We start from the raw sequence: 14,778 nt of genomic DNA, 5'->3' as shown, positions 1-14,778 counted from the left end.
TTCCTATGTCCTATCCCTGCATTCATTAGTTCCTTCACTACTCTCATCAACATTATTATCACCACAAGCAGATTAATCATTGCAATTTGAGGAATATTGCTGCATGATAATGGTTTCCACATTAATCTACACAAAATTAAGCTCCGCATTGCAAATAAATTGTTCTCTTTTTGAGTATTTTAAAGCATTTCCAAAATACAGGTTTCTGATTAAAATCAACTTGTTTTAATTTCTTTTCTCCATTTATCAAAACAAAATTCACCACATTATGGAAGTGTTTAAATATTGCACAAAAATAGAATAGAATAAATAGAAACAAACTCAAAGTGTCCAATTGTTGTGAGATACAAAATTAGGAACCATAGGTACAAGATTAAATTTAAAACAATTCAAATAGAGAGGAGGTAGAATTACAAAGAATTCAAGACTGTGGAATTCAATTCTGGCATTAGTGATTAAAACAGAAACTTCAAGATTAGATTGGATAGTTAGATGAAATGTGCCTCATTTTCTTAAAATTGCATGTCCATGTTCAATATAACAGCATACAAACATAAGAGCTTTATTTTTGTTTATTATTTGTATTTTTATACGGTCATAGAGTCATAGAGATGTACAGCATGGAAACAGACCCACTTGGCCCATATTCCTCTAAACTTGTCCTATTCATATACCCATCCAGATACCTCCATCAATTAAATGCTGTAATTGTATCTGCCTCCATCACTTCCTCTGTAAGCCCATTCCATACATGCCACTCTACATGAAAATTAACCCTTCAAGTCCTTTTTAAGTTTTTCCCCTCTCACTTTAAACCTATGCCCCCTAATTTTAGACTTCCTCACCGAGGAAAAAGACCTGACTATTCACCTTGTGTGTGCCTCTCATGATTTTATACATTTCTATAAGGCCATCCCTCAGCCACTAACACTCCAGGAAAAAACGCTTCAGCTTCTCTAAACAGGTCAAACCGTCCAGTCCCAGTGACATCCTTGTAAATCTTTTTTGCGCCCTCTGAAACGTAACAGCTTTTCTACAGAAGGACAACCAGAATTTTATGCATATTCTAAAAGTGGCTTCACCAATGTCCTACATAGCCATAATATTACTTTCCAACTCCTAAACTCAATGTTCTGGCCAATGAAGGCAAACATGCCAAATACCTTCCTCACCATTCTGTCCACCTGCAGTTCCACTTTCAAGAACCTGTATGTACCTGTACCCCTCAGTCTCTTTGTTCAGCAACATTCCCGCAGAACCCTAGCATTAACTGTATAAGTCATGCCCTGGTTTGCCTTACCAAATTGCATGAAAGGCAGTGGACCCAGCATCAATCCTTCTTACAAACCGCTGGTCACAGTTCTCTCATCCAAAATGCAACCCTCCACCCACCATCCTCTGTCTCCTACGATCAAACCAATTTTGTATTCACGTGGCTAGCTACCCCTGGATCCCATGTGATTTAACCTTACCAACCAATCTACCATGCAGAATCTGCTAAATGCTTTGTTGAAGTCTATGTAGACAACATCCACTGCTCTGCTTTCGTCAATCTTCTTTGTCACCCCTTCAAAAAACTCAATCAAGTTAGTGAAATACGATTTCAAACACACAAAGCATGAACTATTCCCCCCACCGCACCACCACCACCACCACCACCACCACTCTCCCCAGCCTAGCCGAGCTCATCCTCACCCTTAACAACTCCTCTTTTAACTCCTCTCATTTTCTTCCTGTCAATGGGGTCATCAGGAGTACTCGCATGGACCCCAAGTATGCCTGTCTCTTCATGAAGTACGTGGAACATTCCTTGTTCCAGTCCTATTCTAGCCCCACTGACAATTCTTTCTCTGATATGTCAATGATATCATCGGTGCTGCTTCCCGTCTTGTCTGGAATTAGAAAAATTCAGCGAATTTGCTTCCGATTTCCATCCTGCCCTCACTTTCATCTGGTCTGTCTCTGACTCCTCCTTTCTCTTCCTCGACATCTCTGTTCCAATTTCTGTGGATAGACTGGTCACCAATATCCACTATAGACACACCCACTCCCACAGCTACCTGAACGAAACATCCTTGCAACCTGTTTCCTGTGAAGACTCCATTCCAATCTCCCAGTTCCTCTATTTCTGTTGCATATGTTCCAATGAGGCCAACTTCGATAAGGGATTCTCTGAAATGGCTACCTTCTTCATCAATCAAGGATTCCCCAGCACTGCAGTCGACACGGCCATCAACCAGGTCAGACTCATCTCCCGCACTTCCATCCTCAATGCCTCTCTTCCCTCCTGCAACAGCGATAGGGTTCCCTTTAACTTTACCTACCATTCCACCAGCATCCACATCCAGAAGATCATCAGCCGCTATAACTGCCATCTCCAGCAAGATGCCACCACCAGACCACCACTTTCCCTCCCTTGTCTGCCTAAAACAGAGACTATTCCCTCTGGAGCACTCTGGTCCACCCTTCCTTCACTCCCAACACATCCCATGGCACCTTCCCTACAACCGCAGACTGTATAACACCTACCTAATTACCTCCTCCCTCCTCAGTATCAAGGGCCCAAACATACCTCCCCAATGATGCAGCACTTCACCTGCACTTCTCAGAAACTAGTCCACTGTATTTGCTGCTCACAATGTGGTCTCCTCTCCATTGGGAAACAGAGTGGAGACTGGGTAACCGCTTTACATAACATCTATATTCTGTTCGCTGAAAAGACCCTGAGCTTCTGGTTGCTTGCTACTTTAACACAAAACCCTGTTCCCTGGACAATATATCTGTCTCAGGTTTGCTGTAGTGTTCTAGCGAAGCTCAGCGCAAGCTGGCAGAACACCACCTAATTTTTTTCTTGGGCCCCTGCAGTCCTCTGGACTCAATATCAAGTTCAATAATTTTAGGGCCTCATCTCCCCCATGTCCTAGCCCCCTACCACACATACCAGGGCCTTGTTATCACATAGTCTGCCATTACACATTTTTTTATCTATTGTTAGCCATTAACAATCTCCATTAACTGTTCTTCTTTCTCTTTATGCTCTATCTCTACCTATTGTTTACTCTTTATCCCCTCCCCCCCATCCTATCTTCTGCATATAAATCGACATTTTCCTAGCTACCATAGTTCTGAGGAAGGGTCAACGGACTCAAAACGTTAACTTTGATTTCTCCTCACAGATGTTGCCAGATCTGCTGAGCTTCTCCAGCAATTTCCATTGTTGTGTCTGATAAATTCCTTTGTTACTACTAGTCATTAGGAATGTTCCCAATGGTCCACAGCATTTAGCCATATGGTTATGAAGTAAGAGAACCACTTAAATTGTTTAAAGAAAATTATAAACCATAGATCAGACACTACATTTCAGGCCTGAATTCCACATTTCAGAGAGAAAATAAGTGGATAAGATGGCCAAAAAGGCATTTAGCATGCTCTCCCTCATCAGTTGGGCATAGAATATAAAAATTGGTATGTTATGTTGCACCTGCATAGAACTTCAATTTGGCCACATTTGGAATATTGCGTATAGTTCTGGTCACACACTACCAGAAGATGCAGAGGTTTTGGAGAGGATACAGAAATAGTTTACCAACATGTTGCCAGGTTTCGAGGGTTTTAGCTATGAGGGATTGGACAAACTTGGTTTGTTTCCATTTTAACATTGAAGAATGAGGGGTGACCTGATAGATGTTTACAAAATTATGATAGGCATGTACATAATAGATAGTCAGAGACTTTCTTCCAAGGTAGAAATGTCATTAGTAGGGAGTATGGGTTTAAGATAAATGGGGTAAATTTAAAGTAGAATCAAGAGGCAAGTCTTTTACATGAAGGGTGATAAGTGCCTGGAGTGCACTGCCAGAGGAAATGATGGAGGCAGACACAACAGCATTTCAGAGTCATCTTGACAGATTTTTGATTAGATAGCGAATTGAGAAATATAAACCACATGAGGTAAAAGATTTTTAGTTTAAAAGGCATCGTGTTTCACGCAAACTTTATGGGATGAAGGGCCTGTTCTTGTGCTGTACTCTTCTTTGTTACTCTCTTTGTTCTTCTTTGTTCTACTGTGCTGGTGCCAAACTCAGACGAATCACAACGATTCATGTTGATTATTATAACATCAATATAATAACAAAAGTAAACTTGTGTCTTGATCCAAGCTTGCAGTGTTGCATTGAATGAACTGGACACACAATTTCCATCAAATCATGCAACCTAGGGGATAATGGCAAGTTCTGTTGATTAATAGAGCCAAAGAAATATCAACTTTTGTAACCATTATCAATGCAAAGTCATAGCATTTGGAATGAAAAATGCACCAATAACATTCCAATCCTTCACCAATAAAGTCATTAAAGAGCTGTGTTATTGAATGGTTCACATCAACAATTTGGTAGCTCATGGCCAAATATTGAAAGAACAATTACACCACTTAACTGAAATGTTTAATTGGCTACAAAAAGCCAATTTAATTATAAATCATAGATTTGCCAAAGCAAAGGTGACTTATTTGGGCCACAATATAGGACAAGGACATGTAGCACATTGAGAAGTGAAAGTAAGGGTATTCTCGATTTTACTGTTCAGAACAAAACATGAAATCGGGCATTATGTTGGGATGAGTGGATTTTATCGTCCGTTTTCCTGAACATCATTGCACCTTTAACAAATCTATTGAAAAAAGGCAAAAATTTGAATGGACGTAAGAAAGTGTCCTTGAAAACTTGAAATCTGCTGATAACCACACTGGTTTTCCGAGCACAAAATTATGTGAAACATTCAAGTTGCTATTGATGCCATTGATATCACCACAGTCCATAAGGAATGCACTCTTATTCAAAGGAGCTTCTCACAACCTACAAGCACCATTCTAGCAGAAGGGCAGGTCAGGCTGAATCACATTCTAAATATCAGATTACCAACTGCAAAATTCTTAAAATCTAAAATAGTCACAAACAAGTACTTAGCCTATGTGCACCCATTTGCCTTTCTGTAGCACCATTAACACAGAAAAGCCTCTCTGTAGGTTTCAGAGAACCATCAAGCAAAATTTGACACAGAAGCACAAAGCGATGTTAGGCTATATTGCAGAATTGTTACAACACAGGAGGCAGCCACTCAGTCCACTGGTACCATTTTTGCTTTCTGGACGAACAATTAAACTCATTCCACCTCTTTGCACCTTCTTCATAATCTTGCAATTTTATGTTCAGGAGGCTTATTGAATTATTTCATGAAATCTACAACTGAGCCTGCCTCATCACCACCTCAGGTAATACATTTCAAATTCTAACCACATTTGAGTAAACAAAACTTCTTCATGGTACTATTAGTTCTTTTGCCATTAATCTTAGATCCAAAAACACTGAACACCTGCAGAAATGCTCCTCTTCAAAATTTTGTAATATCTCCTTTCTTTTTCAGAAGTCCAGGATTTGTTTAATTTTGCTTTCGTATTAGAAATTATTGGGATGAAAAGAATAAAACCATACTACACGTTAAACAGGACAAATATACCTGACTTTAGTATTAGAAAGAATCTTTAATTTAAATATTAGGTTATATGCATTCAATTAAACTATTTTTTAAACAATTAGATGGAAATATTTCATCATAGCCTGCATTTTAAAATTTGAATACTAGATTCTAATTATTGCTTTTACAAACCCATGAAAGAATTCAGTGGATGGCTTCCAATGGAATGAGACTTCCCTCTGATTCCCTCAGAGAACAAATAACCCATTCTTGGAATAGAATGTGAAAGGCTTCTCAAGAGTAACTAAGGATGGGCATTAAATCCTGGCTCAAACAACAACACTCACATTGCATTAGTGCATGAAAAAAAACCTTTTATATATGCCAATCTACAAAGACCTTGTGCTGACAGTCAATGTTCACCTTATAGAACATATTTTTCCTTCACATTCCTTTTCATAAGACAATCTGGCACACAGAAGGACACCTAATCATTCTATTAAACAGATAAATAACACAAATTATCAATTTAGTGAACTGACTAAGAAGAACCACAACTAGTTATAAACTGTTGTTTATATTGAACTCCATTAGTAGTCATCAGAAAATTTAATCCTAAGTATTAAAACTTTCCAGCACTTCAGACACATATGGTAATTGCAATTCTGCTGTACCTTCCCTATCTAGCATATGTCCCACGCATTAGTACCTGCACTGGAGGGTCTGTTGTTTCTTCTGAAGTTCCATGCCCATTCTACAAAATAAAAAAGTCAGAAAATAAATTGTTAGCTAAACAGAATGTATGAACTTTGTATCAATAAACAAAGATTGTAAAAAAAAATGTTTCGACCAGCCACACAATAAGTTTTCCATTCAAAATGGAGCAAGGGCACTTCAATGTGATGATGCCTGCATGGAAAGAGGAGTTTTCAGTATATACAGATCATGAAAAAAATGTTTTCTTAAATTCTCCCACTTTAATTACCATTCATCTTTTTTTATGCTGGATTATTACATTCAAGTGAATGATTTTCAATCCAAACAGAAAACATGTTCTGATTTCACATTGTTTCACATAAAGTAAAAGGGGAGGTTGATCTGTCAAGTGTAGGGGACCATTCATCTCAATTTCACAAGGCTGTAAACATTGACTTTTAAGAAGACGCTTTCTTGCATAATTCATACAAATTTGATCACAAGCCTAGTTTTAGCTCTCTGTTATCATTTAAATCCTCTACGACTTGTCTGCCATCTCATTGGTTATCTGAAATCAAATGCTGAATGAGGTACATACTTCAACTCAACCACTGGCTATACTAAATCAAAGAGTTCCTTTCCCATCAAAAACTCAAATCTTAGGGTTGGACTTCTTCCATTGCCCTGGGAGCTTTCTCAGACTGAGCCCATTTGAAGTTTCAAAGCACACATGCCAGCAACCACTAAACTATCAATTTCTATGTCTCCTCCAACACCCACTTGTAATTCCCATCTCATGACCACTGCTGCCAATTCATGCTTTGGTTTTTTCCTTGCATTAAGTTCATCTCGATCGCAACTCTACTACATATATTATAGCCTGTTTCACTGATTCCCGATCCTCCAATACCTCAATTTTCAAATTCCTGTACTTATCTGTAAATCTTGTAATGATCTTGCCTTTTCCAACATCTGTAACAAAACTCATCTCAGAGTTCTTTGCACCCTTCTTGTTCCTGATGTTGCATGCTTTGCATCCTTAAATTTGCCAATTCCTCCTACAGTAACAAAATATTCAAATGTTTTGGGCGCACACTTTGGAATTTTTTTTTCAAAATTCCTCCATTCACTTTGATCATCTCCCTCCAAAATCATTTAGGTATTATGTTAAAGCACTAAGTTAAGATTATAAATGTTGTTTGAAAACAAAAAGCATATATGGGATGTAGGTGTCATTGACAAAGTTAGCAGTTATTAGCCATCCATAATTCATCTCAAAGATGTTGGTGAGCTACCTTCTTGAATCACTGCAGTCTATGTGGTGCAGATGTGCTATTACATAAGGAGTTTCAGAATTTTGATTCAGCAACAGCAAAGAACTGGCAATGTAGTTCCAATTCAGGATGCTGTGAGACTTGCACGACAGTAACTCGCTAAGCCTTCTTTGACAGCTCCTTCCAAACTGGTAACCTTTACTGCCTAAGACAGCAAGGGCATAGGTGCTTGGCAACATCATCACCTACAAATTCCTCTGATTCATATAGCATGGGCAATAATGCTAACCTTGATAGTGACAACCATTGAGAAATTCTTCACATCGGCACATTCTATGTTTTTAAATGACATCAACTCATATTGTAAAGGTGATCTCAGTAGTATTCAAGCTCAGTGCTAGATGTTAAACAGATACCAAAACAATTAAATATTGGCAGCTACTTTGGTAGTGAAATTCATGCAATGTAAATAGTCCACAACAACAAATTTAATATTACTAGCTGATTTGTTAGGCTGTACGGGAAGTGTAAAGTATAATAGTAAAGAAAAATGAGAAAAAACAGAAAGCAGTTTCAAAATTTACAAAATGAAAAAGAAATCATAATTTAAGGCAGCTTAAAGAAGCTTCCAATGTAGAGGATATTACCTAATTTCAAAGCTAACTAAAAGCAGCCTTTTTATTTTAAGGCAACTTTTACAGCAAAGAGAAGCCATCTTTCACAATCTAAATGAATATCAAGATATAAAAAGCTGTGGATGGCTATTAGCTACAAGTTTAATATAATTCTCTAAATTTCTGATCTCATCTGAGCTATTGTGGGCTCATTCCAGAGAGGAAAAGGAAGGAAGAGAAGATTGCGTATCCATCAAACAGGTACATCTCTCAGTCATCAGTTCAGAGCTGCACTGGTGCACACATGGTAACATCATGCGCACTTTCTCTTGGTCTGGATGCAAGATTTAGAAGTGCTGACAAAATAGAGTTTTAAAAACAAATCTGGAAGACCAAAACCATCGCTAGAAATCCCTTAAACTGTGATGGCTCCCAGATTTCAGCAAGCTGAAATAATCTTTGCAATAACTTTTACGTAAAAATTGTGTGGCAATAAAATACAAAGCCTTGAGACTATACTGGAGTATGAGATATATCCCAAGAGTTCACAGTAATCCGAATAAAGAAAATATTAATTCATTTGATTAGATTACCTACAGTATGGAAACAGGTCCTGCAGCCCAGCAAGTCCACACTGACCCTCCAAAGAGCAACCCACCAGACCCATTCCCCCATCCTATATTCACCCCTGACTAACACCCTGGCAATTTAGCATGACCAATTCACCTGGCCTGCACATCTTTGGATTGTGGGAGGAAACCGGAGCACCTGGAGGAAACCCAAACAGACATGAGGAGAATGTGCAAACTCCACGCAGACAGTCACCAAGGCTGGAATTGAACCCGGGTCACTGGTACTGTGAGGCAGCAGTGCTAACCACTGAGCCACCGTGCTTATCATTCTTTTGGATAGATCAAAAATGGCACCTATTTAGTCTGAATTGCAAGTCTTTTAGCTTAAGCCGAGTCACTGTCTTGGTTTTGGCCCAACAGTGTCAAGATTTTCAAGCTCGAATGTGATTGGTTGATCTTTACGCTGGCTTAGGTCTAATGTTAGTGTAACAAAAACTCAATATTCAGCTATGGCTAGAATCAACGCCTGGACGCCAAAGCAATGGGTGCATGACACTGTCAGGGTGACAATGAAGATGGAGGAAGGCACACAGTTGACTGAAACCTTTTGCTGAAGTTAATTTTGCACTATGGATTTAAAGTATGGACATCGACCTCCAAGGATTTTCCATAGCAAACTAATTAAATTTTACATTCAAAAATGTTGCGTGAAGCCTGCAGGCATTCAAGGAGGAAGAAACCAAAGCACTACTTATGATTCTTCATTGCAGAGCTGCTCTTCACTGCCATCACACTAGAACCATGTTAGGACCATCCATATGTGTGATTCCCCATGTCCCTATTGTGAATGTGCTGATATTTCTTGTCAGCTATGTTGAAGTGATTGGAAACAGCAATGAAGTCAATACCCTGTGGCCAAAGTCTGGAACTTGGAACAGTCCCGAGTCCTGTGGCAAACCTGGCATGTGGTAGCCAACTGCAAAGCAATCTTCCAGGGCAACTGTAAATATGACAGGCCAAAAGATTTTTTAAAAACTGTAGGCAGATTAACTGCTGCAAGCTGTGTGGTGGATCGGGCCACCTCTCCAAAGCCTATGCAAAAGGAATCTTCCATTATATATAGGTGGCAAAAATCAAGGTGGGCCACAAGGAAGAGATGGACCAACAATCAGCTTTAAGCTTCTTCCTGACCAAATACAGTAAATGGAAGAAGAGGAGCTAGTAGCAAAACAACCAAGAGGTAGGGAAGAGGAACAGCAAGAGACATGCAAAAGAAACTGAAAATGTAGAGACAAATCTGCTACATGTCAGATTGCAAATGATGGGATAAAAAAGCTATGGCAAAATGCAAATAAAGTCAGTGATATGAAAAGGCTACCTAAGCTTCAGAACTCCTTTTAATCAGTTCTCATCATGCTCTGGGAAAAAAAACAGCTACGTAGAATCAAGTAAAAACCAATTCCAAGTGCCTGAGATCAGTAAAGCCTCCAGCTTATCCCAGCTCTGGAAGATTAGAAACAACAGGCAGAAACCACAGCCCAGGTTCAGGAAACTGATACAATGAAACCCAAGAAATGGACTGAGGGGCAATTCAGCACCAACAGGGGATAGCCACATGTCCTTGTTTTCACAACCAAAACCCCACACAACGTCACCTGGCAGAACAATCTTTCTGTAGGATGACCAGAATGGCTACTTCAGCCTACAACAGATCAAGTGTTCACAAAAACTATGGGTATTGGAGAGATGGAGTTCAATAAATATGCAGCTGAGTCTGAGTTGTGCTATATTAGAATGGCAACCTCAGCAGTTATGTGAGAGTTCTACATCCTTACCTTTATATACATAATGTGTATGACCACTGTTTAAAAGAAACATACAATTCAGGCCCGAACTTATAAGCTGATCAAAACAACACATAATAGAACATGGTAGCTGCAAAGGAGACATCATATTCATTTTTTCAGAAGAAGCTGAAGAACCACAAGGTAAGATTAGACAATCATGAGGCATATCTCAGGAGCCATAAAACAAAAACCATCATAAGGCTCTGTAAATACACTGACTTGAAGACTTAACCAAGGTGAGGTATCCTCCAAAGTGGCAGTAGGTCTGTGGCACCAAGTGGTTCTTGCCAATTCCGAAACCCTTTGGTGCTGTTGAAGTATCAGTAAAGGCACTTTGACAAAGGTTACAGAAGACACACTTCCAGAGATACAGAATGGTCTCAGGTTTCCATTTCAGGCAGCAGTTGTTTCAGGTCAGTACTTTTTTTTCCTGCGGAACAAGATCCTTTGTCTCGGAAAATTTGGTCAGCAGAGATGTTGATGAAGCAGGTACTGGCAGCCTTCAATGCTCATTTTAGGCTCGAGCACCTCATTACTGAACACATCCACTCCAACTGGGGTCCCAGCAGCCAGAAGGGTTTTTCTTAAACTATTATTATTTAAACTATTGCTATCCTTATTTGCCACTGAGAAAGTTGTCTTGAACTGCCTTCTTGCACTATTGCTGTCCTTGGGTTGTAGGTATGGCCACAGTGTTGTTAGGAACAGAACTTTTATCCAGCAGCAATGAAGTAACAATGATATAGTTGCAAGTCTGGATAATATGTGGCTTGAGAAAACCTGTTGGTGGTAGTATCCCATGCATCAACTACCTTTGTCATTCGAGGTGGTTGAGGTCACAGGTTTGGAAAGTTCTGTTGGAGGATCTAGATTATTTGCTGCAGTGGATCGTGAAGATGGTACACATTGTTCCCAATGTGTACCCGTGGTGAAGGGACTGAATATTAGTGCATGGAGTGCCAATCAAGTGTGCTGTTTTGTTCTGGATAATGAGCATCAAAAATGTTGCCGTGACTGGAGGGTTTGAGTTATAAAGGGAGGTTGAATAGGCTGGGACATTTTTCATTGGTGGTCGGCATGAATCAGTTGGACTGAAGGGTTTCTTTCCATGCCATATGATTCTATGACCCCAAAAAGTGCAAAAAATGATGGCAATCATTCAGACATGTAGGCAGTATTTCCTCATATCCCTGACTTGTGCCCTGAAAATGGTGGGCAGGCATTGGGCAGACAGCAGGAGAGTTACTCATCATAAAATTGTTGAATTCTGAACTTGTATTTACAAAATTTATATGGCTGTTCCCATTCCGTTTCTGGTCAATGGCAATCCCCAATTAGGAGATTCAGCGAAGATGTTGCCATTTCATGTTAAGGAGAAAAGTTTCAATTATCTAATGTTGGAGCCTAGGACTCTAACCTGAGGAACTCTCGCAGTGATGGCCTACAGCCTTTGTACTTGTTATGACTCCGACCAGCCGAGGGTATTTCGTCAGATTCCCATTGATTCAGTTTTGCCACAGCTTGCTGCCATACTCAGTCAAAAGCTCCCTTGATCAATGATTTTCTTCTTTTATTCATTCATGGCACTTGCATATCACTGGCTGGCCAGTATTTATTGCCAGTCCCTAGTTGCCCTTGAGAAGATGATGGTGAGTGCCTTCTTGAACCACTGCAGTCCATGTGCTGTAGATACATCCACAAAGGCCTTAACAAGGGAAGTGTAGGATTTTGACCCAGTGGCAGTGAAGATAGCAATATATTTCCAAGTCAGGATGGTGAGTAACTTGGAGGGAACTGGCAGGTAGTGATGTTCCCATGTATCTGCTGCTGTTGCCCTTTTAGATGGAAGTGGTCATGGGTTTATTAGATGCTAAGGATCTTGTAGATAGTACTCACTGTTGTTACAGAGCATTGGTGGTGGAGAGAATGGAAGCTTGTGAATGTGGCACCAATCAAGCAGGCTACTTTGTTCTTGATGGTGTCAAACTTCTTGAGTGTTGTTACAGCTACATTCATGTAGGCAAGTGGGGAGTCTTCCAAAACATTCTTGACTTGTGCCTTGTGGATGGTGGGCAGACTTTTTGGGAAGTCAGGAGGTAAGCTACTCACTGGAGTATTTCTCGCCTCTAACCTGCTTTGACATGGTGAGTCCAGTTGAGTTTCTGGTCAATGGTAACCCAAAGGATATTCATACCAGAGGATTCAGTGATGCTATTTGACTGAATGTAGTTAGGTTTTCTCTTATTGGAGATGGTCATTGCTTGGCATTTGTGTGAGCCCAAACCTGGATATTGTCCAGGGTTGTTGCATTTGAGCATGGACTACTTCAGTATCTGAGTGAATGGTGCTGAATAATGTATAATCATCGATGAACATCCCCACTTATGACCTTGTGATGGAGGGAAGGCCATTGATGAAACAGCTGAAAATGTTTAGTCCCAGGACACTACCATAAAGAACTCATGCTGAGATGTCCTGCAGGTGAGATGATTGACCTCCAACCACAATCATCTTCCCATGTGCCAAATATGACTCTACCAGTGGAGAGTTTGCCCCCGATTCCCATCAATGCCAGTTTTGCTAGGGTCCTTGTTGCCACTTTTGATTGAATGCAGTCTTGATGTCGAGTTATCACTCTGACTTCACCTCTGGGATTCAGCATTTTTATACATATTTGAACTAAGGCTGTAACGAGGTCAGAGCCGAGTAGCCCTGGCTGAATTCAAACTGGGCATCAGTGAGCAGGTTATTCCTGAGCATGTGTAGCTTAACAGCACTGTTGATGACACCTTCCACCTTTCTTGATGATTAAGTGTTGGGGGTTTGACACCAGTGTTGTAATTGCACTGGAACAGTTTGGCTAGGGGAGCTGCAAGTTCAGGAGCACAAGTCTTCAATACAATTGCTGGAATGTTGTCAGGTGCCATTTGCAGTATCGAGTACCTCCAACCATTTCTTGATATTGTGTGGAGGGAGTCACGGTGATTGAAGACTGGCATCTGTGATGCTGGGGACCGTTGCAAGAGGGAGAGCTGATCATCCACCTGGCACTTAGAAGCATGGAATCTTACAGTACAGAAGGAGGCCACTGACCCTTCGGGTCTATACTGGCTCCCAAAAATAATACCCAGCTAGTCCCATCCTTAATCCTTATCTTTGTAATCCTCTAAATTCTAAGATCTTACAACAGTAAGATTGCTGTACATGCTTCAGGGAGGAGAGAGTGAGGACTGCAGACGTCGAGATCAGAGTCAAGTGTGGTGCTGGAAAAGCACAGCAGGTCAGGCAGCATCCGAGGAGCAAGAGAATCAATGTTTCGGGCATAAGCCCTTCATCAGGAATGAGGCTTGTGTGCCGGGGGGCTGAAGGTGGAGTGGGTGTCCTTCCTCTCCTACCTATCACCTTCCCTCCCAACTTCACTTACCTATCGCATTCTCAGCAACTGTCCCCCCCAGCCATTTATCTCTCATTCCCAATGAAGGGCTTATGCCCGAAACATTGATTCTCCTGTCCTCAGATGCTACCTGACCTGCTCTGTTTTTCCATTACCACACGCTCAACTGTAAATGCTTCAGCCATATTTCTTGCATTGATGTTTTGGGTTCTTCCATCCCCATTGAGATGAGGTTGTTTGTGGAGTCTCCTCCTCCGGTGAGTTATTTAGTTGTCCACTACCATTCATGAATGGGTGTGGTAGGACTGCAGAGCTTAGATCTGATCTATGAGTTGTCATATAACTTAGCTCTGTCTGTCACTTGCTGCTTATATTGTTTGGCAACCAAGTAATCCAGTTTGGTAGCTTCACCAGGTTCACAGCTCATTTTAGGTAAGCCTGGTGCTGCTCCTGGCATGCCTTTCTGCACTCTCCATTGAATCAGGGTTGATCTCTTAGCTTGATGGTAGTAGTTGAGTGGGGGATATACAAAACCATGAGGTTGCAGATTGTACTAGCATTCAGTTCTGTTGCTGTTGATGGCCTGCAGCTCCTCATGGATGTTCAATCTTGAGTTTCTAGATCTGTTCAAAGTCTGTCCCAATAAGCACCTTGATAGTGCCACACAACATGATAGAGGGTTCTCAATATGTAGGCAAACTGTGCAGTGATCAGTCTTAATGATCATAGACAGATGCACCTGCAGAAGGCAGTGCTAACAGGGGGTAGGTCGAACATGTTTTTTCCCTCTTGTTGGTTCCCTCACCACCTGTCACTGCCTTGACGGAAAGGATAATCACTCTCATCTCATCTCTGCAGTTCAGCTACTTTGCAATGAGTTAGCGAGTTTTGAGAAGATATGTAGCT

General features: G+C 40.6%; 1 protein-coding gene across 4 annotated transcripts in view; it reads right to left on the bottom strand.

Annotated features, from left to right (window-relative positions):
* The window catches only part of LOC122563584 (ribosomal protein S6 kinase 2 alpha-like), a 214,021-nt gene that overhangs the window by 185,532 nt on the left and 13,711 nt on the right, over nt 1-14,778 (bottom strand). For all 4 annotated transcript variants that reach the window (XM_043717500.1, XM_043717501.1, XM_043717494.1 and 1 more), the window contains exon 2: nt 6,185-6,229. In XM_043717500.1, coding sequence (XP_043573435.1) covers nt 6,185-6,229 — 45 coding nt within the window. The remainder of the gene's footprint in view (nt 1-6,184; nt 6,230-14,778) is intronic.

The sequence above is a fragment of the Chiloscyllium plagiosum genome, chromosome 27 (assembly GCF_004010195.1).
Source record: "Chiloscyllium plagiosum isolate BGI_BamShark_2017 chromosome 27, ASM401019v2, whole genome shotgun sequence".
In the NCBI taxonomy this organism is placed as follows: domain Eukaryota; kingdom Metazoa; phylum Chordata; class Chondrichthyes; order Orectolobiformes; family Hemiscylliidae; genus Chiloscyllium; species Chiloscyllium plagiosum.
The sequence above is the reverse complement of the archived record's forward strand: the minus strand, read 5'-3'. Positions and strand labels throughout refer to the sequence as shown.